The following is a 26,264-nucleotide window of genomic DNA, read 5'->3' as shown; positions in this document are numbered from 1 at the left end:
AAAGGTTAAATAAACTAGCTATATAAGTTAAAAAGTTAAAGGTTTTAAAGAAAATATATTTATAGTAGCTATATAGTTAGCTATAAAGGAGAAAAGGTTAAAAGGACTGGCAAAGGTTTAAAGGAAAATATATATATAGTAGCTGTGTTATTAGAGGAAAGTTTAAATTAAGGTTAGGGAATATTGAGTTATAAGGTGGCGAAAGATTAGTCATAATAAAGTTATTTTAATACAATAGATCGGAGCTCGCAGTCTATTCGCCAAGGGCATAGAGTAACCTAAGGCGTAGTACAAGACGAGATTCAAAAGTAAAGTTGATAGAAGTCAATACTATTGGCGTTGTCGTTGAACTGAGTTCTCTCTACTGAAACAAGCTGTCCGTAATACATCTCGCCCACAACCGTTGTGGGTGAACATGATGCATCTTACCTTTGGGTCGAGATCATTGAGCGAGATCAGAAGTGGTCCTCGACTCCTGTTGATGCGGTTCTGGATCAATGTGTCGCTGTTGCGGAACGCTGTGAATCAAGGAGATCCGGGCAGTAGCACTGTCAACTCGGGCATCCTACGCATCGCACTCCCTTCTTGACGGCTGAATCACTAGTCTTAGAGTACGTCGTTTGTCACAAACAACGGCAACTCGTCTAGCTATATCAACAAACGAGGGCCGGACGTTTTGCACCTCAACTCAACCACAACCGAACACATACACACAGATCATCAACTTTATCGCACAAAACACTTACCAAGAACCATCTCCACTACCAAAATGTCCGCCGCTACCCAGACCACATCAATCAGTGTCCACTTCAAGTTGAAGAAGGGTAAAAAGCAACCCAAGAGGATACTCCTTCAGGCACTGCAAGAGCACTACGGCATGGACCAAGTTGACTGTCATCATCACGTCGAAAAAAAAGAGCTCGCCATCCAGGTCAGAAAGACCTGCGACACCGCAGAGCAGATGAAGGAAGAGCTCTGGTCTAAGCTCAGGGAGACTGAAGTTTTCAAGACTTGGGAGGAGGAGAGAATCATGGTTCAGCATGCAGACAGTCACTGTTTGTATCTCATGGGAGACCCCTATCCAGGCCAGTAGGCATAACACATTTGGACATCTGCAAGAACGGGTTGGTGAAGAGGACGAAGCGACCGGGATGCGGGAAATGACGAGTTGGAGGGACGATAGGTTCCCCAAGGACTCAGGAGAGAAACTCTGAGTTAGGAGCTCATCAGTAATTAACAAAAAGACAATTCTTCTGTGAACCCTCAAATTGCGATGCTCCGCTGTGAATTATGTGTGCATGGCCACTCGTCAGGGATGGGTGGTTGCCATTTACAGGTCTTGTGCACTCGTAGTCAACATGTTCGAGAAGATTCAAGTCAAGCGATCTCAAGAGAAGTGGTTTAGCTAGTCAGACCGAGAGAGCGGAAAGGATTTGTGAATGATGAGGCTATCACCGGTATCTGGAAGGTCCATGGATGTTATTGCACAATGAATCGCAGCGCAGAGCCTTAAAATTGTCCCCTGGGAACAGTGATGAAGATAGCGCTTGTTGTGAGTTATTCATGACATAGTCACCCGAACATACGGTCCTGGTCACTTCGCTGCAGAAAAGGTTTCATGAACAGTGAGTAGTCACTTCCTGTGCCATGTGTCGAGAGAAACACCCAAATCACTGTTCACATTTAGTTGCTGAACATGCAGTAAATGACTTGTCCTTACCCAAATCACTGCGCTGAGTTTGACGTGAATGAGCTGTCATGGAAAGAGCACTGGAGTTCATCTACCTATATGAACGCGCCATGGTCGGATGCTTTCCCTCGAAACTCACAGCAAAATCAGCAACACACACAGACACACACAGACACACACATAAGCTCACTACACTATCCTAAGCACAAGTTCCTTCATCATTCATTCCCTATCGTCACCATTATTTCTCAACATGGGCCAGCCAAAGTACCACCAGATGACTGCACAATTCAAGCCAAAAGCTGGCGTCGCGCCACAGCGAGAACCAAATGATGAACCCCTCGTCCACAAGTACGGCTCTAATAGCCGTCAAGAGGTCAATCTCAACAAGGGACTGCTCACATACATACTGAATATCGAGTTCAGCACTCCAGACAAGGCTGTGGGGAAGCTATGGAAGATTCTGGACAAGATGAAAGTTTTTGACGACTGGGAGGCTCAAGCGGTCTTTGGCATCAGAACAAAAGACAATGGAAAATGCGATTATTTCGATTTTCCGACATCGCCAGCCTGAAATACTTCCTACCTTCTGACTGCTCTCTTTCGGTGGTGGTATGAGGGCGATTGTGGACAAGATGTGATGGACAATGAGGAGAGACTGGCAGTTCCATATCGGGGGGTATGGATGGGGGCGTGACTGAGACTGTACCTGCACCTAAAGAAATAGACCTTTTAATTGATAGCAGTTCTTATTCGCCTCACACGAAGCCTCAAGGGAGAAACCCTAGAATTGAACAGGGATTAGAATGCTCACCGTCGAGACAAAGCTGTACATATATTATCCGCATGTTTCTTACCTCTTAATCTCCATAGTTTCGTCTCTCAATCGGGTTCGGCAAAGTTTCCCTCTCTGCACGTGATCGAAAAAGAGTTTCCGCGCTGAATCTAAGGTTGCAGACATCGTGATGAGCTCACTTTCCCAACAGCCATTCATCAACAATCGATTGCCGGAGTGCTTGATCATTGTCGACATTACGCGCAAGAGCAGACCTTATCAGTGTGAGAAGTGCACTCACCCATGCATATAAACAGACCACGCATGGTCCTGTTCCACTAACAAACTCCTATCACAAACACCAACGCAGAACCCAGCCAACCACTGGCAGCAAACGACAAATATGACCTCCATCACCAACACAAAGAAGTACACGGTTGCCTTCAAGTTCTACGAGATTGATACTATAGAAAAGAACCAAACCGCCGCTAGCAACAATCAATTCGAGCCCATCCGACAGAAGTACGGCGACCGCCTTGTGGAATGTGACGTGGACAATTGGAGGCTCTTTATTGTCATAACCCAATGTTTGGATGCCGATGGCAAACAACTCTACCAAGAGCTACTCAATGTCTTGGAAAAAGCCAAGCTTTTTCATCAAGGTGGCCGGTTCAAAGAACCTCTACTTTTCGAGTGGACTGTCTTGGAGAAGACGGCGGAGCGTTTGGAGGAATCATCAAAGCACAGAAGCGACACGCTGGAGTTGTTCCACAGGTATAAAGGAAGAATTTTCTGATAAAATGTCAGCTTTGAAGCGAAAAACACCCCTGCTGCAAATGGGAAATCGATGGAACGGAAAATATGGCCTGCGAATGACGTGGTCCTCTGGATTGGTGAAACGGGCGTTTCTAGCAAAATCGATTATTGACATTCTTCTGGGAAGGCTACCTCGCCTCTTCAATATCACTTCATAAGTGACCCAACCCACTGTTTGCTTTGAGAGTCTCTTCCTTGGTAGTGACAAAAATCAAGTTTTACCCTGAACTAATGATCACTAGAGCGACATGATGAGTGTAGAAGTCACAGACTTTAATCAGTCCTTGATGTGATTAAGATGACCCGATCAAGTGCTTCATGATCAGTCATTCAAGGATAGTAATAAACCTCATCAGCGTCCAACGCGATCAGGTATATAAAAGGGCATACGCATCTCGTGTCTTCCACCCAGACTGTACACAACAATACTCTAACTAGGCTACAGCTAAACATACAACAGACAAAATGAACCGGATGGGCCACCACGTTTACGACAGAGACATGGTAATCATCTTCTGGTTCCATGCCCGACAGCCCATGAACTCAGCGCAACGACGTCTTGCTCGCCGAGATCGCGTATTCGCCCCCCTTCGAGATTATTACGGCAGCACCCTCTTACCCATCGTTTGGAGAGGATCTGAGATCTATATCACGATACGCGACTGTGTAGCTGTCCGTGCAACACTCCCGGAACTGATGTCGGTCTTGGAGCGGATCCGCCTTTTTCAGTACTTTGAACTCTGTGGGATAATAGCTTTCGATCATAATGACGGGGAGTTGACGGAGAATATGCGTTATGATAGGGATGGGGTTGCGCTCTTGTTTCGCCTTGATCGTGAACTGCGCATGTACCGAGAGGTAAACCCTTTTAACTATCAGATATCCGACTACGCAGCAGGAGTCCGATGGCCATATCAATCTTAGCATTATTTAACGTACAGCCTCAAATCTACAGTCATAATCTAACTCGAGGTATTCCCTAAATGTTGGCTTTGCTGCACATTGCTACAGAAGCAGAAGAGTGTTATTTTGAGTTGATCTTGTTAACAGAGTATGAGGTTACTGTTGTATGCAAAGTGCAACTCATCGGTTTCATACACATTTGACGCCATTCGATCTTGTATCTGTAAAGTGATGTCATTAAGCTCAAATGATCGCTCTCTTTTAACTTGCTCTTTCTCCTTACAAGGCTGGATCCTAATTCCCTGACCACGCTATGCCCAAACATTCCCACCAACAGTAGCATTGCTTTAGCGACATTATTCTAAAGGATGACCAGACATATCACAGCATGAGTAATAATAATTATCTGAAGAGATTCCATTGTCAACGATATAGATACGAAAATAAAGAACGGCTAGCGTCGAAGAAATAATCTGCACTATCTAGAAGCCATCGCATAGCTAAGAAGAGTTGTTGATGATCGCCTCGATGACCTCAGGGTAAGTTTTATATTGCACATCACCTGCGCTGCGTGGCACGGGAGTTCGCTTACGACTGATGCTGAGGTTGAAAGTGTGATCCCTGTCCATATCCCTGGGATTAAGGACCTCACCAGCGATCTATTCATTGGAAAAAGGGATCAGTTAGTCATGATCTGGACTCAATCTCAGAGTGTATTGAACTTACAGTCTGAACTCGCCATTTCAAATTCTCAATGAGGAACTTCTTCACGTCGTCCTCGCCCATGCTGCTCAGCTTACCGATCTGGACGTAGTCAAGGAGCAGCGAAGTGATTGCAGTTGTGCTAGTCACGAGCTGTCCTTGCTCTTCCTGGCTGGCGCAGTTGTCGCACACGTTGGCAGGCGCGGCTAGGATATGGGACAGGCCCGCAAAGCCAGGAAGACTCGACCACTCCTGGCCGGTCTGTCCTTGGACTTCGCCGATGATGTAGTAGATGGTGTAAGTCCCATTGGCAAGCATTCTGTAAAGGTGAATCAGCCAATATCAAGGTAGCGTGAATGAGTACTCTTACCTCTCGACCACAATGTCGATGTACCAATCGTCTGCGTACTGCGGGTTGGATGGCATTTCGGCCATGACAGTCTGCTGTTGCATCTCATGTATGGGCAAACCAGGACCCCTCAAGAGATCGCCAGACGAGTTGCCAGGCGGGTACTGGAATACCTGGGCCTCGCCGACTTCTATAGGCTTCATATCATCCGGGGGTGTGCCGAAAACGAGCTTAGCGGTGGTTCGTCGGCTCCATTCATACTTTTCCCTGAATTCCTTACGAATATTGTCCCCTGTCTGTCCACGTGCTGTGTCCGGATATGTGTATCCGAAATCCGTAGTCCTCCTAGACAAGTCGGAGGTCCAGTACTTCTTTTCATTGTTCTCCGAAACCGATTTGCGGAACGGCGTCAGGTCGATTGTGGCCAGTCCCTGCTTGTCCTTTGGAAGCTCATTGAACCAGTGCTCATCACCATTGGCAGCCTGCCAGATCGCGAACAGTCTATCAATTTGGCTGTGCTCGATCGTCAGCCACTGGATACAAGGCTTTGTTCCAGCCAGACTTACCAATGATGCATCCAGAAGATCGGGTCAAAAGCCGCCGTGGCGATGGAACCCATGTGTCCGTCGGGATTGCCGATTGTGACATGATAAGCACCGTGAAAATCTTCGATGGATCCGGAAGCTTCTTCTAGCATTGCTATGGGTCTCTCACCAGGCTTCGACAAGACGGCGTTGGTTGAAAACGTTCTGAAGTTTCTGTAAACCTCGTCTTCCATCAAAGCGAGGCATAAGCGAATCCGGCCTTCGCGGTCTTGATTCAGCTGCACATTCATGCGTTCCATGGCGTCTGCATCAGATCCTCCGTGTCGAATTGTCTGTAGGATGTTGTCCTGTGAACGATTTATGAGTAACAATGGATTCTTTCAAGGACAAATTGATACTCACGAATTGTGGCTTGATCCTTCTACGCAGATCCTGATCAAGTCTAATCTTGCTGAGTTGTTCATCGCTGAACTCGAACTGGAAGAAAGGGTTTTTCATAGGAACAAGTTTGTTATCTGGAAGACGCCTGACCATGACCTCGCGTAGTGTGAAGATTTGCGGAGCACCCCAGTCATAGGGAGCTGTTGTCGTGCCTTTTCGGGGGTTAGTGACTCCTGGGAAGGTAGTTTTGCTGTACGCTCGGGGGCGAAAGTAGTCCCAGTACGGGAGACGGAACTGTTCAGCAGCAGCAAGATATTTCTTTTTCTGTTCGTCAGGAATGTTCGACTCAGAGAACCGCTTCGCGACGTTGGCTACCTGACGAAACAAGGTTTGCTATTTGCGGCAATTAGTGAAAGCTGAGGCTTCACATGCATTTTGTCTTACCTCCATCATTGCCAGGTACGGACGGTGCCAGGTTCCGAAGTGCGGCTTACTATGGGTACAATAGTATCCCCGCGGTCCCTCACCATCCCATAAACTCACGGGTTGTCCATGAATGCCTATACTGGTTAGCTATAGCTTTTTGTATGGACTGGGGGGGTTATCAACCAGTGAGTTGGAACCAGGACATTTTCAAGTCCGCCTGGGACCCATCTTGGAAGGAATAACCGTCAGGAGTCGGCCAAGGCAGATCCTTCATTCCTTGGAGTTCCATCAAGGCGATGAGGTAAAGATTGAAGGTATCGGGTTGCTCGGTCAGCATGACGTCGATGTCAAGGCGCTGCTCTGTGCCGAAGCCAGCGAGGCCGAGTACGACACCCGCCTTATGGGCCTTTTCCAGCTGATCCATGGTGGTGTTGCTCATGGTTGTTGAAGATTTGGGGCTTGCCGATGATATCTTGATGTAGTTGCTTGAGTTTCTACCGTCAGCGGGAGATGGAAGCACCCTTTTATAGACTCTCTGACCATACGAACTGTTTTGGATAGGTCGAGGTTCCGCTACTCGCTTAGCACTGCGTGAAATATGAGCGCTTGTGTGAACTCACTTTGACTTCCTCTAACAGATTCCGTCCTCCCCGGCCAGCTTACTTCAAAGCACAGACATTCGCATTTTCGTGACAGTAACCTATCGGTGGACCCACTTGGGATATGCAACGGGCTGTTTTTGGTATCACGCGAAGGCCTAGAGCCCAGGAGGCGTTTGCTAATGCCAGCTGAACCCTGAACCCCAGCGATTGACTCTCATTTCTGAGCATCACTTCTCCAGAATTGAAACTATGAATCGTAACCCATTTCTGCAGGCCCTCCCATGCATGTCGCTGGACGAAGTGGCTGAGCCGCGTGATCAAATGTTGTCCTTTGGTGAGCTTGGCTGGTATGATAGGTCTTGCCTCGACGACAAGTTACATTTCCAGTGATATTACTCACCTAAACACTACCCGTAGCACAGTAGAGACATCTAGAGACTCCAAATACCATGTTATGGTTGCAATCAGTGACTGTCTTGGTTCAGTTTTCAGCTAAACGCCACCCCCGCTTTCTTGCCCTTCGCCAAGTCCATTCAACTTGATCCATATCGTTATGCAAAATCTTGGCGGCAAAGTTATTGGAATGTGATAAATAGTGTTTTGGATACGGCCAGTAGTCAAGCACCATCCTCGCTTATGCTTTGTGCTTAAAGCAAGCCCTGTCTCGGCGTCTTATCAAATATGGCAAGCAAATGCGGCTGAAAATAGTGAGACTGCTCATGAGCCCCGATACTATGCCTAGAGCACCCGAGCATAGACGGAATTACGTACTAAGACCTCATCTGTGGCTGGCTGGGCGAACAAAGCCAAATCAGCTGTAAGTAGAAGTTTGAACAGTGAGAAACTTGTATTCGGGACTCTAGGTATGGGTTTGCAACAAACAAGAACTTCTTCCACTTTGCTGAAGGGCAACTGACTGCGGTTGGTAAGAGGTGAGATAGAGGATTTCGGGGTATGGCTACCTAAGTCAGAGGATTTAGTAGATCTATAGCATGAGGTTAGAAGTCTAACTCAACAAACTGAACATTGTGTCAGGTCATGCTTGGGTTACCATGGCGGAAAAGATGTCCCGGAGTATGTGATAGCGCATGTGTGAGTTCCATATCGTGAGGTCTGGCCTTATTGAGGCTGGCTGATATGCAGTGAGATAATGCACAGGTTGTCACTTCGTGATGGCTTTTTCACACAGGCTATTGAAATGGCCATGCATCTTTGGAGCGGTGAGCGCGTAGCAAAGTCTATATCGATATTATCACACTCTTCGACGAATTGGAAGATTGTAATCATATAGCCGACAGCCTTGGCAACTTTAATGGCGGCGTTCCTTGACCTATCGGCGTTGGTATTGACAACCTGCATCAATAGTCAGACGTACGGGTAAAACAAAACCAAGTCTTGATCGCAAGTCTAGATTGGACTGCGAGCGGGGTATCACCAATGTTTCAGTCGTGGACCGTAATTGGAATACTAAAAAGTGGGCCGAGCCATTCAACTCTTTTCGTAATTCTATACAGGTAAGAGGATGCAATAAAACTTAGGACCTCTATCCTAGGTGACAAAAAACCTTAGGTAAACTTAGCATAATTTAGTATAGAATCAAAGGATTTTAGACTGAGTATTTTAGCACCCTAAATTAACGTCAGAAGTCTCCTTGCACCCTGAGGACAGGTTGAAATGGTAATGGAGCATTCTTATACAACTTTGTCAATTAAGTGAACTTTGATCTCAATGTATCGAGATGAATCCGTCAACACTGTTCTTTTCCAATGATAATATGTCTCTATGAAACTACTTTAGGGAAATCTCTGATCCTTTCAGTTTGCGGCGAATGCTTTCAGCAACTTTGAAGCCGCAAGCTCAACCACAGCTCGGGCAGTGGGAGAGACACGAATAGGTGCCAACATCGCAAAATCGTGAACCTGTCCATCCGCCTTGATAACTGCCGCATCAACCCCGAGCTGCTGCAAGCGATGGCCAAAAGCTTCGCCTTCCCCAATCAACGGGTCCGCGCCGGACAGGAAGACAGTAGTAGGCGGAAACTTGGCGAGAACCTCATCTGGGGCGTACTGAAGGGGTGAGGTCAATGGGAGCTTCCTGTCTTCTTCATTGGGGAGAAAGGCCGGGATCATCCAGTCCATAGTCTTTTCGGAGAGATAGGGTCCGTCTTTGTATGTCTTGTAAGTTGCAGACTTGCTGTAAGTGTCTGTCACGGGGTATAGCAATACGATCTGGCCAATCTTGGAGGGGAGGTGGCGGATCTGGGCAAGCTGGGTCATTGCAATGGCCATATGTCCTGGGAACAGGTCAGATAGCACTCTTGGCATAGAGATGGGAATCTTCACCTCCTACGCTGTCACCAGCAAGACCGAAACGGTCAACTTTGAGGTTGTACTTATCGCCATTGTTCACGAAATGATCGAGCACACCGTAGACCTGCTTAAACTGAACTGGATACTGAGCTTCGGGAGCCGGAGTGTAGTAGGGAAAGACAACAGCGGCACCAGTTTGGCGTGCAAAGTCTTCCATCAATGCACCATGCGCCGTAGGGCTGCACCTGTCAGCACGTATTTACGAATCGCCGATAACTGACTGACCTTCCGAGAATCCATCCGCCACCATGCGTGTAAAAGATCATGTTCAGCGTGCCCTGAGCGCTAGCAGGTCGGAAAATGACGGTGGTGACATCTTCGCCATTGACTGGGACTTTGATCTCCTCAGTCTTGATGTCCGACGCGGTCTTGTAGCTCTGGATGCCTTCCAGAATGTCGCGCGCTTCCTGATACGTCTTAGTGTACAGTGGTGGACCTTCAGCAGCCGCATCCGCAAACTTGCGGTTGATTGGGTCAAGATAAGTGTCCATATCGAATCTGCTTCACAGCTAAAGATCAAGCAGGGTGTTTCAGGGTCAATTGAATATACTACCAGCCAACTATTCCTGGGGTGTTCGTGTTCCTTTGTATCCTGATGGTTGACGACATCAGCGGCGTAGTCGACAGCCCCGCACCAGATGCGATGCCATCATCAAATCACTAACCATCACCAAACGATGCGTAAGCAAGTGCTTATCACTAAAATGCTTTCTAAGCACCAGTGCCTCTCCCATAGGGTGAAATATGGGACAAGTAGTGCTGATAAAGCATAAAATGTCAACTAAAAGAGAGAGGCTATCAGCAGAAACTGTTAAACGAGAATTACGTGCGACTAGTGCAGCATATCAGGTAAGGGAGTGTAGAACGAATCGATCGACTTCAGATAAGAAGGTCTTTGCACCAACATAGATCAAGGTTCCAGGGGTATCATCCGTGCTGCAATCGCCTAGCTCCGCCCAAGGAGCCAATGTTGAAGTCATTCGTTAACAATCGAGTTCAGGCCGACTAACGAACTTGTGTTTTGATTTAGCTTGAAGGCTTAATCGACACCTACGTTCTCTTATCATTGTATAGAAGGCCACTTAGTATTAACAAACGCTTAGAACCAAAGGGCAGTGGGCGCAACCTCCGTGATGTATCGTAATTCAATACTTAAACTAACGACCTGAACCTTGAATACTCGGATTAATGAAACCCCATAGTTATCTGGAGCAAGTCAGCCATGTCTCTGCTCATGGATTTGGCCACTACGTAAGCTGACTGCATGAGGGGTCACTCGTCTTGTCGGGAGTCACTGAGGTTTAACATACCTCAACTATGGCATGTACGATCATAGGATTTATCAAATTAACACAACGATTGGTTTCCATTAGCATAATAGACTCGTATTGTGGCTACGGCCAAAGGTAAAGGTTAGAGGTCATGGAGCTGGCCTTTGAAATGATACATCCAGTGACCCGCCCAAGCTACATCAAACGATGCGGCAATTGCCCATCATTCAAATCATTATTATGCTGCCACTAGAAAATATCTCAACAGCTAATAGTGCCGCATGAGATCCGCCATGTGTGGCTGCAAGATCCGAGTGTCGTGCATGGTGGTTATAAAAGCTTTAAAATATCAAGGTACTATCCGTATCAGCAGGGAGAAACTCTTACCTGAAGGCAAGTAATTGAGAGATAAGTTCTTGACGACACAGTTAAGTCTCTAAATTGGTGAAATTGAAGGGAAGATAATGAAGGGGTAGGTATGTTGGGGATTGTCGAGCCTTCTATATCACATTTCGGCGCGTGATGAGTGTCCAAAGTTACATTACGACTTCCAGCGCCACCACTCAACGTTGAGCCCCATCGGGATATCCTACGGTGCCACGTAAGTTAGCTGGCAGGTACACCTGTGTGGAGGGGGTTTGAACAATGTACAGACTCTGTGGTGGCCCATTATCATGTTTAATTCGGATACTTGTTTTGTTGAGGCTTTATGCAGATATCCTCCCGAAAATCTAAGTTGATTGTGATTTGGCTTTGTATATCTTGCTCATATACCCAATCAACTCTATTGTGGCTGATATATCTGACATGTTCCTCTAGGCTTGCAAATCACGATTTAGCGAAATCTTGAGTAAGCTGATAAGCGAATTATATTACTTTGCTAAGACTAGACAGAAAATATTTGCCTTTAATTGAGATTTAAAGCTAAACCAGAATCAGTTATAGATGAGAAAGGGCTGATGTTTCGACGAGGTTTCGACGCGAGTTTCGACTGCACAAGGTAAGCAGACAGAAAAGTGCACGGAATGGTCAACTATATAAATCAGGAATGCCTACATACTTTGGACGTTGAAATTTCTCTAGATATCGCCACGGACATTTTATACTTTTCAGTCATCTTTATCCAACACTATGTCTCTGGCGAAAGCCCTACATGCCGTTGTCCTGTTGTCCAATGTCGCAGATGGAGCAGCTATGAAAATCCCTAGATCCTCTCCTGTAGCTCAGAAGCTCACAAACCCCCACCACGGCCCTGTACCAGGAGAAAGTCCTCTTTACAGTACGTATCGAGGGAAATCGCCGCCATTTCCGGCCAACGTCACGGATCCAATTCTGCCAACCAGAAAAGGCAAGCCAGGCGTGGATGATATGATCTGGCAAAATCTCCTCTCCGCCGAATGGGCTATTTTTTCATTCTACCAGCAAGGAGTATAAACCTTTAACAAGACCTCTTTCGTCGAGGCTGGGTACCATAACAATACTTATGATCGGATTCAGGAGATCCGTGATAATGAGGCTGGCCACCTGCGTATCTTCCAAGATCAGATTTCGGACACGTCGTTGAAGCCTGGATCTTGCAAGTACCAGTACCCGTTCAATGATCCAGAGTCATTTTTAGTGCTGTCCACTTTCATCGAGATCGCCAGTATGACTTTCCTCACTGGCCTTGTCCAGATGGCCAAGCTTCCAACCTCACAAGGCGCCATGACGGCTATCGCAGCGGTCGAAACACGACACGAAGTATGGTCTCTGATGGACATTTGGAACGTTAATCCTTTCTCTGGACCATCGGACACCGTCTTCCCATACGCCAACCAGATCCTAGACTTGACCAATGGTTTCGTCATTAAAGGGAGCTGCCCCAAAGAGAATCCAATCTACCCTAACCCACGTCAAGGTCTTCCATCACTCAACATAAGCCCTGTGCATAAGACAGTCACACCTGGAAGCACCATTACCTTCAAGTTCACGGATAACGACAAATTGCCAAAATTCGAAAAGTATCATCAATACTACACGACCTTTTTTCACGGACCGTGGATCATAGCGATCCCAATCGACATGAGAGATTGGCCCCAGAAAAATATAATTGATGTGAAGATTCCGGAGGCTTTCGAGAGTAGAGGAATCATAATCGCTGTTGTGACGGATACTGTTGGAGCACCGACAAAGGATACGGTACTAGCAGGCCCTGCTATTCTTCTTCAGCAGCCAGCCGAGCTTGGAGCCAAAGTCGCCGACATCGTTTGAGATGGCCAATAGGTCAGAACTTCGTCTGTAGAGCTGTCGCTTTGCAAATGGCAGTCTTGATGCTCACCATATTCGCCGTGAACATCAGAAGGGGCTTCGTTTTGTTGTAAGCGTTTGGAGTTGATGACCGATCTGAACGATTAGTGTTCGAAACATTTACACAAAGATTACCCAATTTGATATAAATCGATAGCGATGAAATAAATTCTGGAGGCCTGCCTCGAAAGTTCCCTCTATTAGAGGAACTTTGCTACCCGAGATCGACCATCTACAGCTTGCCTCACAGACAAGGGAACAGTGAATGAACAAATTCCGACTCTCCAGGGTAATGAATGACATCATGGCAAGTTCAGTGACAGCACCACTAAAATGATTTTGGTATGGCTCGCTTTAGTATCTGCAGGGATACCCCTGGTAACTTCAGTTCCCCGTCCTCGGATTCGCGAGAGTTGCGATCTTTTGTTCTCAGACTAGTCTTGAAAAAGAGACAACAGAGCGTCTCGATGCGACAGTACATACTTTGATAGGGGTCTCAAATACCAAATTAGAACTTTCTGAAGCTCCAGTACAGCCCCCAGGGGTATCAAATGTTAAATCAGGTACTTCAACTAGTAGCTAATCTGCTGTAAAATAGATGTAGATCAGCCCAGAATTATCTCTATTAATATACTGAGTATAATATTTTATTAGTATTTGTAATTCCGTTGTGGCAAAAAATACCTGAATAATCGCGGAAATGCACATTTGATACCCCTGCGGACTGTACCATTCAAACATCGGCCAGGATAGCAATGGCATGTTCCGAAGTGGACCATCTCGTATGTCCGCCCTAGAATAAACACCACTAGGCACTTCTTGGCCGTTTCATCTATTAATAGTCCCCACGAGATTAGTCATTAGTCTTCTCCAGCTGGGAAAAAGAAAAGAGGGAGAAAAGCCAGCATGCAGAAAAAGATCCACCTGTCATCCCAATTTGATCTCTCACATCCCGCCATGGCCGAATCGAGATAGCAATGAAGCTGTCAAGAGGCACTCCTTTCGCGCTCTTGGCAGCAAGCTGTCAGGCTGCATATGTGCAGTTTCAAGACTGCGCTGATGCGGTTACCAATAAGTCGCTCATTCCGGAGAGTTTTCGCGCGGCGGTTGAGCAGGGGAGGGATGCGTTTGAGTGGCGGTTTGATGTTATCGCTGGGCAGGCGGATCGGAATGCCTGTGAGATTGATATCGGCGCTGTTGTACCGAGATTTACAGTTATCGACTACGGGAGCGACCCTAAACAAATCTCAGGAGAGATCGTCAACATATCCTGCTACACTTCCGAATGGCTCGGCCCGAGAGCTCATTTCATCATTGCATCTTCCTTTCAACGATCAGCTTTCCTGGATACCTTCCGAACAACCTTGGATATGACTTCGAAAGACAACGAATCACTGTCCTGTGTTCGAGCAGTCCTCACTCCCGCTGCCCCGGAACCCATTCGCCTTCTCAGTCTCTGGCTCCCCATCGCCACTTTCGCCTTGACCTGTATCGCAGCATGTTGGCCGGCCCAACCACTAACCAGCTCCTTAAGCCCCAAGAACGCCCGTGTCACACGCGCCATCGATCTCTTAGCTTACATCCAGTTTATGTTTTTCTCAGGCGCACTCAGCCTTCGATACCCTGGCTTCTTCCAACCTCTCGTCGGCCTCTGTAGCTGGTCTACCCTGATGCTTCCGGCCGGTCTTGTAGAAGCTTCCTCACCTTATCCGCAAGCCGGTGTAAACGACGGCATTTATGAACACAATGGGACAATCACAGGAGCTCCAGGCTTGGAACTACTTACCCAGATGACGGGCTCACCAGTGAAACCTCAAAGTTGGATGAATACCTTCGTCCTATCACTCATCGTCTTTTTCTTTCTCTACTTATCATCATACATCATTTTCAGGCTGAACAGCCGCGACTCACCCTCAAAGCCTGCCTGGACAATTATTGGAGCGCAGCTCAGAGACCGGTATTGGGCTGTTGTCAGGCTTTTCCTCAGCTGTTTCATGCTACCAATCAGTGCATGGGCAACCTACCAATTCCTCGACGACCAGATCTTTGGATATCGAAACTCAGCCATGGCGATCATAATTCTGATTGTGTTATTAGCAGCCTTTTGGTGGAGTTGGACAAGGGACTCTGAGATGGGATCGCTGGTCATTCAAAGCCCAGGTCGGCTGAACAAAGATCCAGAATCTGGGCGACAATACTACGCTTTGGTCTTGTTCTCTTTGATGTTCCTCCGAGGAAGTGTCATTGGCGGATTGCAAACGTACACCTCTGTCCAGCTTGGTGTTCTGTTAGGATGCGAGCTTGTTCAATTGCTATTGATGGCGTTCTGGACAAGATTTGCATGCTTCGTCTCACTTACAGGCGTTCTCTCAGTCTCGAGGCTGGCCTTGTTTGCACTTCACATTGGTTTTGTTCCTGGGCTCGCTAGTCATTCAGGCAGGATGCTTGTTGCCTATATCATTCTTTGCGGGCATGTAACCGTACTCACATGCATCTTCCTTCTGCCTACGGTTCTCGATATGGCGCATCTTATCATGTACGGCAGGGCCGTCACAATGTCGGACGCCGAAAGAGGGCCTTCACGGCAAGTCGCTAGGCTTCTTGAGCGTGCCCGAACAGATATTGAAGGGCTACAAAAGTCGGAGTCAGCCAAGAATGGCGATTTGAACAGTCATACTCGAGTGTCCTCACCAGACTTCAATCAGCTTCTGTTGGAGATGATCTTGAAGCGCGAAACAAACAATCCACAGATCGGTCCAAGATCCCAGAAAGCACTAGCAGAGTTTTTGGGTGAGCTCAAAGGTAGAGATAAGGGAGCCGAATTCGAGAAGAACCCGACAGTCTTCAGCGACTCCTCCATTACGCTGATCGATTTGAAAAGCTCCAAGGAGGAAATCACACCCATTGCAGACATATCAGTTGTCGATTTAGTATCTCACCTATTCTCAAAAGAAAACTCAGCTATCAGCAGCACCCCTGTACGCCATGACCTCGACCGTCCTATCAACGAATACTTCATCTCATCTTCCCATAACACCTATCTCCGAGGCCGCCAAGTCGCCGCCCGCTCCAAGCTTAAAGGCTACATCGCTACGCTTTCACAAGGTTGTCGATCCGTGGAGATCGATTGCTGGGATGGACGTGACGGGCAGCCGATCGTCAAGCACGGATACAGTTTGACAACTTCTATCAGCTTCCGATCCGTGATCGAAACTATCAACAATTATGCCTTCTTTTCTTCTGACTTACCTTTGTGGCTATCTTTAGAAGTACACTGTAACCCAGTGCAGAGGGATATCATGGCACGTACCATGCTTGAGATATTCAGGTCAAGCTTGGTAGTGGAGCCCATTGATGCCTATGCACAGAAACTCCCATCACCGAACCAGCTCCGCGGAAAGATCCTTCTGAAAGTTAAAGTTGCTCGAGATCCACAGCCGCTTCAGGATCCTCTTGCACCTGAGTACCTGAACTTGGACGGTGTTATGGAAGATGTAGAGAACGGCGACTATGAGGATCTGCCATGCGATTTACTACAGACTCTTGCAGTATATGGAGCGAGCAGACGGCTACCAAAAGACGCAGATTTCGATTCGCATAGGAATTTCATCTACTCTGTCTCTGAAGGAAACTTCAAGAAACGCACCAAAGACAACGGTTCGCTCAAGTTATCGGGAACACATCATCTTGTTCGCGTATATCCAGATCCGAACAGGGTCGACTCATCCAACTTCAACCCTCTGCAATGTTGGAAACATGGCGTTCAGATGGCAGCTCTCAACTTCCAGACCAATGACTTTTACATGAGTCTTAATGAGGCAATGTTTCGTGGAAGCTCAGGATATTTGTTAAAGGCTCTGCCGCGACCAACACTAATACGACTCCAAGTTGACGTTCTTATGGCGTGGGGCCTCAAGGTATCGTCAGGCAACGGCCCGGTCTATGTCAAGATGAAGCTATTGACACCCGATACCATGAGCCAAAAAGCCCGGAGTACATCTGTGCCTTTGCAAGAGTCAGATGTGGTGTTTGATGAGAACTTGGAGATGTCGACCGAGACGAATTACCCTCACCTCACGTTTCTGGAATGGTCAGTCAAGACAATGTCGAACGGCCGCTCGATGTCGATGGCTTCAGGCATTGCCAAGATCGACAATCTGAAGGAGGGCTATAGATATCTACCACTGGGTGAGTCGTCGAACCATGACGGGCGTTTGCTATGTAAAATTAGTGTAAAGTTGATATAAGCGATAGAGACGATGCATCATGATTTCAAGTTAGAACGATAATAGCACACATTCCGATCACGTACATGCAATTACGTATATGTGAACCCTAGGGTGATGTAAGAATTGGAAAATTACTGCGACTCTCGTGTCCAACATTATGTTACTACTGATTGCAGTACCTACTGTATGAGACGCTGGCTTAGATTACAGAAGAACTATTTCACTGAGATCTATGATTGCGGGCCTGGACCCTGGGATGGAATGAACTTAGTTAATTGGACTGAAAGAGTGATTGCAACTATTACAAGCCTACAAATCTCAGGCCTCAACCGCTGTATGGGCCGAAGCCAGATGCTCCCCTGCTAGGAACGGACAGCTATGAGGCCTCTCCGAAGTCTCGGGGTTCGTCACTGCGATAAAGCGCTGACAAGCCATTCTCATCGTCGACGGCTTTGGCAATAAGCTAACCGGCAATCCCACCTCACCATGTTTGACGTTATCCTTGATCATATCATTGATCTCATGTAGCTCTTTGTAGTGGGGAATAACTTTGGGATCGGCACCAGCCAGCGTTTGCAACCAGCCCTTAAGCACCTCGCGGCCTCTGTCGGGGATGTTTTGCACAGTAGCTTCTTCAGTCATCTCTAGCCATGGATGATCTGTTGGCATGGCAAGACAGTATGGAATGTTGCTTCCAAAGAAGTTCATCGGCATGGGACGGAACATGCGGCGTCGCGACTCGGCGAGCTTGAGATAATTGAGAATCCCGGCCGAATCCCCGAGATTATCGGCAGCGCTGCTGGTATAGGCTTTAATGCGAATCTGATGCTCGATGAGTGGCTTCTCCAAGTTCAGAAGAAACTCAGCCTCTGGCCATTCCTCCTTCAAGTTCTTCAGCTCGCCTAGTCCACTTACCCTCTTCCTGACCGCGTCAATGAAGTTCTTCTCGAGATCATACGTGTAGACGTCTTCACCGCTGACTGGGTCCTTGGTAGGAGTCTCCACGAGCTCGGCCGCCACAGGGATGTACTGCATCAACTTTAGACGTCGCCAAGAGTAGATCGGGTTCCAAAAGTCGACCATTTGAAGAGCATTGAAGGTCTTTTCCGAGAAGAGTTGGCACCGTGCCGCATTCCTGTCGTCTCCCAAGAACATTTTCTGAGCTGTCCAAACACCGTGGGCATCATCAACAGAGCTTTGAAGGATGACCCAAGGGTTGTCACCCTCACCCCATTGCTGAACGGCAAAGTTCACCTCGTGTCCCCCGTCAATGTTCTGTCTGCCATTCTCGAGGGTCCCCATGAAGATGCCACCTGCAAGGGTCTTTGCGGGGACGATGAGTTGTGCATCTTTTGCGTTTACCACCTCTTGTAGGGTGCAGAGTTTCAGCTCACGCGACGCCCAGAGATATGTTAATGCATCGTACCTAAAGGAACCGATAGAGTATGATTTGAACCACTTTTCCTGGGTGTAGTACAGATGCTCGGCTTCTCCAAACTGACCTTTGTTCCATTCTGTCAACGCAGCTGGTGGTTCTTCAAGGATATGAGCCGCCAGCCACTTTTTGTCGTGCATGTTTCTGTTGGGCTTTCATTTTTAGCTTCTGATTGTCTCACAGTTGCTTTCTCCCCTGGAAAGAAGGTAAAAAGAATTCCAGAACTTACCAAAAGATCCCCGTACCCTCTGAGCATTTCATAGTTGAAGAAGTGATCGGAAGGCACAATATTGGCTTTATGGACATAATCAGCAATGTTGGAAGTGGCAGCGATGTTGATGTTAGTGGTAAGGAAAAAGTGAGCTGCCCAACGCTGGATGTTGCGGGGGCACTTCTCTGTCTCTCCTTTGGCAGTCATGAAGTCCTTGCGGCACCGACTGGCAAACCAGACTCTGACAGAGTCAAGAACGATTCTCTCGAAAGTCTCGCCAGACCCCACACTTGCACCATAAAGCGGAGGAAGGCCAGGATGGGTAAGCCAGGGGACCTCCATGAGCTCTTTAGCAAGCTCAAGGCTGAGAAGATCCGTCACACCTCGACCGCCCACGAGCCAATGCATCCATGGTCTATGAAAGCGTGAGTTAGTCCATTCTGTGAGGTTGTGTGGTGAACACCCACTTGTGAATTTCTTTCATGACTATGCCTCCGTTTACATGACCGTTCAGAGGACCAAGGTAAGCCTTGCCGGGAGCATCGAATGCATCCATTGAAGAGCAGAGATATACCCAGCCGTGCTGACCTGTTGCCTCATCATTCATAATGAGGTCACGCTAAAGCATTCAGCGAACTATTTTTCTTTGTCAGGAAAGACTACTTACGGCATAGTATCTGAATTGGCCATCGTCAACAGACCAACTCATGATGTGGAGGATGTCCTTCTCAGAGTGGATGGCGGATGATCTGTAAGCCTGTTAACATTCGGTATCAGGTTAGAATTTGGGACTTACGCTGCGATTAGGACAAACCATGGCGCCCATCCCACGGATGCAATAGGTGCCTTGGACTTTCTGCTGTGCTTTGCATCGGCGGGGAAGATGACAGAGATGAAGCGCAGGTCGGAGCGAAACCAGTCCTTCTGCTTGTCTCGTGGGACAGTTTGACCATCTGCAACAGCATATGTCTGCAAAACAATATCGGGATCCTCTGTACAGCGTCAACAACGTGTTTTCAAGGAGCTCATGGGCATTTACAAACCCCAAAACTGTGTCATCAGCTCATTGTAAGTATTGTGCTTGCGAAAGGCAATATCGGACTGCAAGCGTTTGCCCCAGTAGTCCACGAAGTCATTCTTGAGCTGGTCTTCAGTGGCCGGAGAGTCCTTGTCAGGGTATGGCTCTTTTGTAGCAGGATTGATACCCCGTATGAACCTTCGGTACCATAATTTCTGGTTGATGTCCTCGTAGTTACCGCGCTTAGGATCTGTCATGGCTACTCTCGCGTTGTGGGAAAAGCGTTGGATTTGGTAGATGTAGAAAGGGAGGACATAAACGGGAGGGAAATATATGCTGAGGAACTGATGGGGAAATCCCACGAACAGGAATAATTGTCTCTGTGTATAGCAAGCATGGCAATGAGACTCTACAAGAAGTCCTTCCCACCGTTGTCTCACTGCAGACACGGCCCAATCTTCATCACATTCTTCCAGGTGCATACGGCATTCCATTTTAGAACACCAGTTCACAGACAGCGCCTCGGCGTAACTTTTGTGGCCACTCACCAGTCGGCGATTACCAAACTATTACCTTGTGGCTGACTCTTTGCCAGCTGAGCTCTATCGGAGGCTAGGCTCGGCCCACTCGCTAGTTTTCCGTTTTCGATCTGTAACTGAAACATTGGAACAACCCCGCACGCGGCCCATTCTAGACCCATGAACGATACTCAGTCTAGCTGAGCCTTCGCATTGAATTATTGATGCAAGATAATTATTACGACTCCTATAGGCCAGAGACTAACGCCATGTCAGTTGCCAAGACTACGGGTGACGCGTCCAAACTCATCTTGCCTGTTAAGGTATGTGATATCAGAGTAAGACACATTGGCAATGAAGCGAGGAGGGCTGAAATCTCGAATGCTGCGCGTCGCCCACTTCGGAATCACATTGCAGAAAACGTGACCAACCTATACGTCTTGGGTGCTCACCGCCACAAAATACGAGCGACGGGCTCAATAGTCTATCTTGAAATGGCTTTATGCAGTGATAATCCCCGCATTAGCTTCTGGTGAGCTGTTCGAGTTTCAGCCAGCCTCACAAGGCCCAGACCTCACAACCTGTAGCATACAGATGAGATATCACATTCTTCGGAACAAAAGATCCATCCAGTGTCTAGTTGTTATCAACTTACTGCATTGAGCCCTCCCGACCACAAGACCGATACTGCTCAGACTTCCGAGTTCATCTCGCAAATATACCGCTGCTTCTCACAGTAACAAATTATTCTTCTTTCTCTTCTATCACTAAGCAGTATGCCTGAACTTGGGAAGCTCGAGAAATTTCGCCCTCCTGGTCTTCTGAAAGACCTAGAGGGTGAACAGCTTGATAGATGGTCGCAGACAGTCGACGGATGGTTCGGCCAAGAGATAAACGGTGACTTTCCAGGACGGACTAAACTTGTTCAGTTCTTCAACCCTACTACCTTCGATCACGACCAAAGTCTCCCTCCTGTGCCTATCACCTGGGTTGGGTTTCCTCTGAGCGTCAGTACCCCATGTGACGGGCATGTACCTTTCTAACAAATGTATAGGTCAGAATCAAGCAGCCTACAGATGACGCTCGATGGGCGTACGCAGAGAACCCTGAGAATCAGCGTGTTCCTGAAGGCAAGAATGTTGTGCCTCCCTTGATCCAAGAGTTTCATCAAAAGAACCCACGCACAGGAGAAGATGAGATTATCGTGGTCAAACGGCAACGTGAAGATCGCTGGGTGATGGACGAATATCTCGAATGGTCTACCAAGAAGGTCGATGGAGACGTTCAGGTAGTGAGCTTTACATGTGAGGGGCCTGAGGTAAGCAATGTTCAATACCTCCTTGCGAAGTCTCCTGTTAACATATGACTAGTACTGGGAAGAGGTTGCCAGGTATAACCCGATTCTGACTGAGACCCCCATCAAGAATCCAGCCCCCCAAAAGTATGAGAGAAACAACAAGATCCTCGATATTTACAAGAAGCTCAATCCTGATTTTGCGGATCAAATCAAGGGCGATGACCTAGTCAATGAAGATGGGACCTATGACAAGTTCAACAAGTGGAATGGTCATACCGACACTGGTACCATCGCTCATCTCATCCAATACAACAACAGTCTCAGCGCTGAGATTGACATCGCTGCTCAAGCTACCGTCACTCGAACTGACTTGGTCTACGGTGAGACTATCACCAATATGCTCACACTCTGCGGTGATGCATCCTCGTACGGCAACCCGGGAAGAAACTCAGATCCCACGGTAAGAAACCAATTCTTCAACGAAACAATCGAGTCTAATGGACGACAGATTGGTGCAGCAGTCAACGAAGTTTGCCGTCTTGCAAGGGATACGGTGCTGCCTATCGATGCTAGCATCTCAGTCAAGGACCCTGTTGCCCTGTACATATACGACGCAGACTTCTCGTCTTTCCTGCTTGATCGCACTGGCAAGCGACGTGGCAACCCTCGTGAGATGAGCCCTGTCCCGGACGGGGTCTTTGATTGGTGCGATCGAGGTGACATCACGGAGAACATGGGTCTTCACCTGCGTGTCTCCATTCCCAAAGGCATGAAGACGGATGACGGCAGCCGAGACCTCAATGTCAGTGATCTTTTCGACCAGAACAACGGCGGTCGCTACGTTCACTATGGAAGCCAATTTGCCGATTACATCTTCATGAGCGTCTCTGGTGTCGTTGGCCCCCGGAGTAAAGATGAAACCTGGCCTGGAGAACCTCAGCCAGCCCTGACCTACACAGCGCCATATCTGGAGAAACCAATTGTTGAACCCAAGGTCCTCGAACCCGCCCCGGATATTGGTGTTAGTAAGATGTCGGTAAATACGTTTGCTAATGGAGAGATCAATGCGGTCGTAACGACAGCTGATATCAAGGTACTGAAAAGCATGGTTGCGGCGAAGCAAGGTCCCCCAGATTTCATGGGCATGCCAGAGCCTGGTCCTCCCAATGGGCCGGACTTCCAGCGTGTCAAGCCAAAGCTGATTTACTGAAGTTGCCTATGGTAGTTCGGTGGATATTAGCCCTTTGATATAGCCATCCAATACGAATATTCGAGCATACTCTCCTTATGAAGATTGAAGATGATCAAATATCTCCTTTGTCCAGATTCATCTCATAACTCCAGTTGTGCCTAAAGGATTTCTGTAAATATTTCTATATAGCACATCATTTGACACAATGTCAGATTGAGTCACCCAACTCAGAAAGTCTCGCACTAGCCTAATCCATGCATTTTCGTTCGCGATAAGTGGCTGTCGTACTCAACAACATTAGAGTAGAGTAATCTCACCGCTCCGATACGAAGCAATGCGTTGTATAAGCGAGTTCGTGATATCTACGCACGGGGCGCCTTTCACAATTTCAGCATCTTTCCTGGCGACAGGACTTGCCACGCACTGGCTAGACTAGGCTCGCTTCTCCTCTGGCTAGTCTGTGATACGGGTGCGTGTGCAGTAGACTTGATTTGTCTCACTATTCACCTTTAAACATCCGCAAAGACCCTAGATCGTACGACAATGGAGATCGAGACTCCGACATGTTCTTGGCATCGTCGGAGTCACAATCATGGCCTGTGATACATGATGCATAATGAGGGGTAGTGACACAAGAGTTCAGCTCGCCACCTGCCTGCACGCTAGGCCGTTCTAGAACAGCCAGCGAGGTCTTATCAGCAGTCGCCTGTTTCCGATACCAAAGGGCCGACGAAGTCCTTTGCCACGTCTATGTGCCTAATTATCGTTCTTCACATAAGTCAGCAGTTCCGCGAATTCTAGCTCTGCTCATACTATCATGGCCTGCGATTCTGTGCCTAATTAAGCAGCATCACAATTATTTGCAATCTTTTCCTTCTTATGAAAATGCAGCGTGATAAAATCTACAACTGGGAAGATGATATCCTGCCTATGATTGAAGCACCTTACTGGGTTGTAGATGACCCAAAGGGAGTAGGCCAGACATGGATTGACGAGATGCAATTCTGGGGGCAGTGGGACCTATCCAATTATGACGATGTCAAGAAGCGGGCAGTGGGCATATATAAGCATCTCCGTTCCAAGGCAATGCCAGTCACTCGAAACCCCGACCATTACTGGCCCGAGGATGCCCTCGAGGTATTTCGCAACTGGGTAAACAGTGGCTTTCTGAAGGATGCACATGCTCAACCTGTGAAACCCGAAATAGTCATCCCTGAGCCGAACGACCCCCCCATATCCTACCGAGTGAGGAAGGATATCATGAGCATGTCCCGAGAGGAGCTCGTCATCTATCAGTCCAAGCTAGATGACATTCTTCGTGTTCGAGAACCGAAATCCAAATGGCAGGAGCTTGGTGTTCTTCGTAAGTTGCGAAACGACCTCTTTGCTACATTCATTCAAGACAGCGATCTAATGTACCAGTTCAGACGCATACTGGTGTCTTCACTATCAAGAGGCCACATTTCTGTGGCATCGAGCATATTTAAGATACGTGGAAGAGTTAATAGGCTGCGGAATTCCTTACTGGAATGGATATGCTAAGGAGGCTGCTTGTGAAACGTCGAAGTTCGCAGGCATCCCCGCAATGTTTCTCGAAGAAACATATGTGCATCCTTCAGGCGAAACAAGGCCGAATCCCCTTCGATTTGCACTAGCCCTGGATGGCAAGTCGAAGCAATCACCTAACACTACTGTTACCAGATGTTCAATCTTGACCGAAGGTCAAGGTTCTTCAGACTGGAAAGAGAAGATAGGGTTTTTCAAGAAGTACCATGACCAAATTGCCCATGCTCTCAAGCAGTCAACATATACAACGCCAGAGTCGGCTGAGCACTTTGGTGTACCTTGGGCCAACATCACTAAATTCGGCAACGATCAGAAGGATTACCTCTATCCTTTCCGTTTTGACTTTGATGGCTTGTTTGAGCAGGTCCATGATAACTTTCACGGCTGGGTAGGACCTGATATGGTAGGTCATAACATCGTGAAAATGGCGAACACCTTATTAATATTGTGTTAGGCCGACAACACCTATACTGCCTTCGACCCCATATTCCTTTCTTACCATGCAAATATGGATCGACTTGCTGGCATTTTCATGGATGCGAACCCCGAGAATCAGTTCACATCTAGGTTCCCACTACAGCCTTTCATCAACCATGGTACCGATATTGATTATGACGATCCTCGCCGCTGGCGATATACTACAATCGGCGACATGGCCAAGGACACTCGCGCATTAGGTTACGTGTACGGCGAACCGGCGAGCCCTGACTTCTCAACTCTCAAGACTGCACAAGAACGGGGTATTCGCCGCCCTGTGCCGAGTGGAGGCAAGGCAATAGTTCTGCCTATCGGTTTGCCAGGCCAAGAAACGGCTGCAGCTTCCATTCTTGTCCGAACCGCTGAGAAGAGAGAGCTCACTCCTTATGTGGTCTTCACTGAAGTTGGCTGTACAACATCTAGCTACCGCATCGATGTGTTTACGGCTAGTGCAGAGTCTATGGCTCCAGATGCAGTCGGTAACCCTGACTTTATTGGACAAGTGACACGACTTGGAATGGGACGTGGAAGAGATGGTTCGGGGCCACCGAACACAAACCGATGTCGTAAACCAACTGCAACAAGGGTTCTTTCTGCCGCAAAGTTCAAGGATCGCCTTTCAGAGGGTGATATACTGAAGATTACAGTCACAGACTTAGAGACTGGAAAGGAGGTCGATGAAGAAGAGTATAAACAAATGTCAGGTTTTGTTCCAAAGCTGGCTTGGCTGCCGGATCAATAGGTTGAAGTAAAACTGAGGAAATTCTACACCCACAATAATAGCCAAGAGCAACTGAAAGGCAGTGATAAGGTGTTAGTTCAAGTTATTCAAGCCAACTTATCCTATTTGTTATACATCTGTGTAAAACTTATATCTTTAGATATCTAGAGGAATTATACTGTTCCTGGGTAACGTAACTACTAAACCTACTTAAAAGCAATAAATAGCTAATTTTTAATTTCTTAATTCTAAGTTTTACTTATTTCTTTTTTTATCTTAAAAGATTAACTAATTAAAAGCTATAATTATACTATGATAAATGTATTTAATTAGTGTAGTAATATAACGATATACTATTATAACCTTGGCTTAACTAAAAATTGCAATGAGTCCTATAGCTCATTATATTTAAGTTAGTCAAGGGTAATACAGACAGTTTCGGAGCGAGGGTTAATCCGCGTCCTTCGTAGTACCACTTCTTCTCC

The 26,264-nt window shown here is 47.3% G+C and overlaps 10 protein-coding genes across 10 annotated transcripts; 7 read left to right on the top strand and 3 right to left on the bottom strand.

Annotated features, from left to right (window-relative positions):
- Nucleotides 1-769: 769 nt before the first annotated feature.
- FSUBG_10631 (uncharacterized protein) lies at nt 770-1,093 on the top strand (the record flags this gene model as incomplete). Its single annotated transcript, XM_036675228.1, has 1 exon — nt 770-1,093. One exon carries the CDS (start codon nt 770-772, stop codon nt 1,091-1,093), a length of 324 nt encoding a protein of 107 aa, XP_036533922.1.
- Nucleotides 1,094-1,943: 850 nt separating this feature from the next.
- Nucleotides 1,944-2,264, top strand: FSUBG_10630 (uncharacterized protein; the record flags this gene model as incomplete). The annotated part of the gene is made up of 1 exon (XM_036675227.1): nt 1,944-2,264. One exon carries the CDS (start codon nt 1,944-1,946, stop codon nt 2,262-2,264), a length of 321 nt encoding a protein of 106 aa, XP_036533921.1.
- Nucleotides 2,265-2,868: 604 nt separating this feature from the next.
- FSUBG_10629 (uncharacterized protein) lies at nt 2,869-4,205 on the top strand (the record flags this gene model as incomplete). The annotated part of the gene is made up of 3 exons (XM_036675225.1): nt 2,869-3,239; nt 3,638-3,653; nt 3,720-4,205. The coding sequence occupies 3 exons, from the start codon at nt 2,869-2,871 to the stop codon at nt 4,203-4,205; spliced, it is 873 nt and encodes a 290-aa protein (XP_036533920.1).
- Nucleotides 4,206-4,684: 479 nt separating this feature from the next.
- On the bottom strand, nt 4,685-7,026 carry FSUBG_10628 (tyrosinase precursor (monophenol monooxygenase); the record flags this gene model as incomplete). Its single annotated transcript, XM_036675224.1, has 8 exons — nt 4,685-4,843; nt 4,911-5,205; nt 5,257-5,748; nt 5,802-6,127; nt 6,183-6,554; nt 6,606-6,650; nt 6,705-6,721; nt 6,771-7,026. 8 exons carry the CDS (start codon nt 7,024-7,026, stop codon nt 4,685-4,687), a joined length of 1,962 nt encoding a protein of 653 aa, XP_036533919.1.
- A 1,977-nt stretch (nt 7,027-9,003) lies between these two features.
- Nucleotides 9,004-10,049, bottom strand: FSUBG_10627 (lipase (lipP); the record flags this gene model as incomplete). Its single annotated transcript, XM_036675223.1, has 3 exons — nt 9,004-9,482; nt 9,532-9,737; nt 9,784-10,049. The coding sequence occupies 3 exons, from the start codon at nt 10,047-10,049 to the stop codon at nt 9,004-9,006; spliced, it is 951 nt and encodes a 316-aa protein (XP_036533918.1).
- A 1,911-nt stretch (nt 10,050-11,960) lies between these two features.
- Nucleotides 11,961-13,079, top strand: FSUBG_10626 (stress response rds1p; the record flags this gene model as incomplete). The annotated part of the gene is made up of 2 exons (XM_036675222.1): nt 11,961-12,257; nt 12,327-13,079. 2 exons carry the CDS (start codon nt 11,961-11,963, stop codon nt 13,077-13,079), a joined length of 1,050 nt encoding a protein of 349 aa, XP_036533917.1.
- Nucleotides 13,080-14,092: 1,013 nt separating this feature from the next.
- FSUBG_10625 (1-phosphatidylinositol-4 5-bisphosphate phosphodiesterase 1) lies at nt 14,093-17,351 on the top strand (the record flags this gene model as incomplete). Its single annotated transcript, XM_036675221.1, has 2 exons — nt 14,093-17,303; nt 17,347-17,351. The coding sequence occupies 2 exons, from the start codon at nt 14,093-14,095 to the stop codon at nt 17,349-17,351; spliced, it is 3,216 nt and encodes a 1,071-aa protein (XP_036533916.1).
- Nucleotides 17,352-17,662: 311 nt separating this feature from the next.
- Nucleotides 17,663-20,265, bottom strand: FSUBG_10624 (uncharacterized protein; the record flags this gene model as incomplete). Its single annotated transcript, XM_036675220.1, has 6 exons — nt 17,663-18,923; nt 19,025-19,405; nt 19,458-19,609; nt 19,658-19,739; nt 19,787-19,982; nt 20,034-20,265. The coding sequence occupies 6 exons, from the start codon at nt 20,263-20,265 to the stop codon at nt 17,663-17,665; spliced, it is 2,304 nt and encodes a 767-aa protein (XP_036533915.1).
- Nucleotides 20,266-20,795: 530 nt separating this feature from the next.
- Nucleotides 20,796-23,033, top strand: FSUBG_10623 (uncharacterized protein; the record flags this gene model as incomplete). The annotated part of the gene is made up of 4 exons (XM_036675219.1): nt 20,796-20,849; nt 21,321-21,533; nt 21,581-21,844; nt 21,897-23,033. 4 exons carry the CDS (start codon nt 20,796-20,798, stop codon nt 23,031-23,033), a joined length of 1,668 nt encoding a protein of 555 aa, XP_036533914.1.
- An 867-nt stretch (nt 23,034-23,900) lies between these two features.
- On the top strand, nt 23,901-25,800 carry FSUBG_10622 (Hemocyanin beta-C chain unit D; the record flags this gene model as incomplete). Its single annotated transcript, XM_036675218.1, has 3 exons — nt 23,901-24,378; nt 24,443-24,984; nt 25,036-25,800. 3 exons carry the CDS (start codon nt 23,901-23,903, stop codon nt 25,798-25,800), a joined length of 1,785 nt encoding a protein of 594 aa, XP_036533913.1.
- Between the last annotated feature and the right edge of the window lie 464 nt (nt 25,801-26,264).

The sequence above is a fragment of the Fusarium subglutinans genome, assembly GCF_013396075.1.
Source record: "Fusarium subglutinans strain NRRL 66333 chromosome Unknown NRRL66333_c0000186, whole genome shotgun sequence".
NCBI lineage: Eukaryota > Fungi > Ascomycota > Sordariomycetes > Hypocreales > Nectriaceae > Fusarium > Fusarium subglutinans.
The sequence above is the reverse complement of the archived record's forward strand: the minus strand, read 5'-3'. Positions and strand labels throughout refer to the sequence as shown.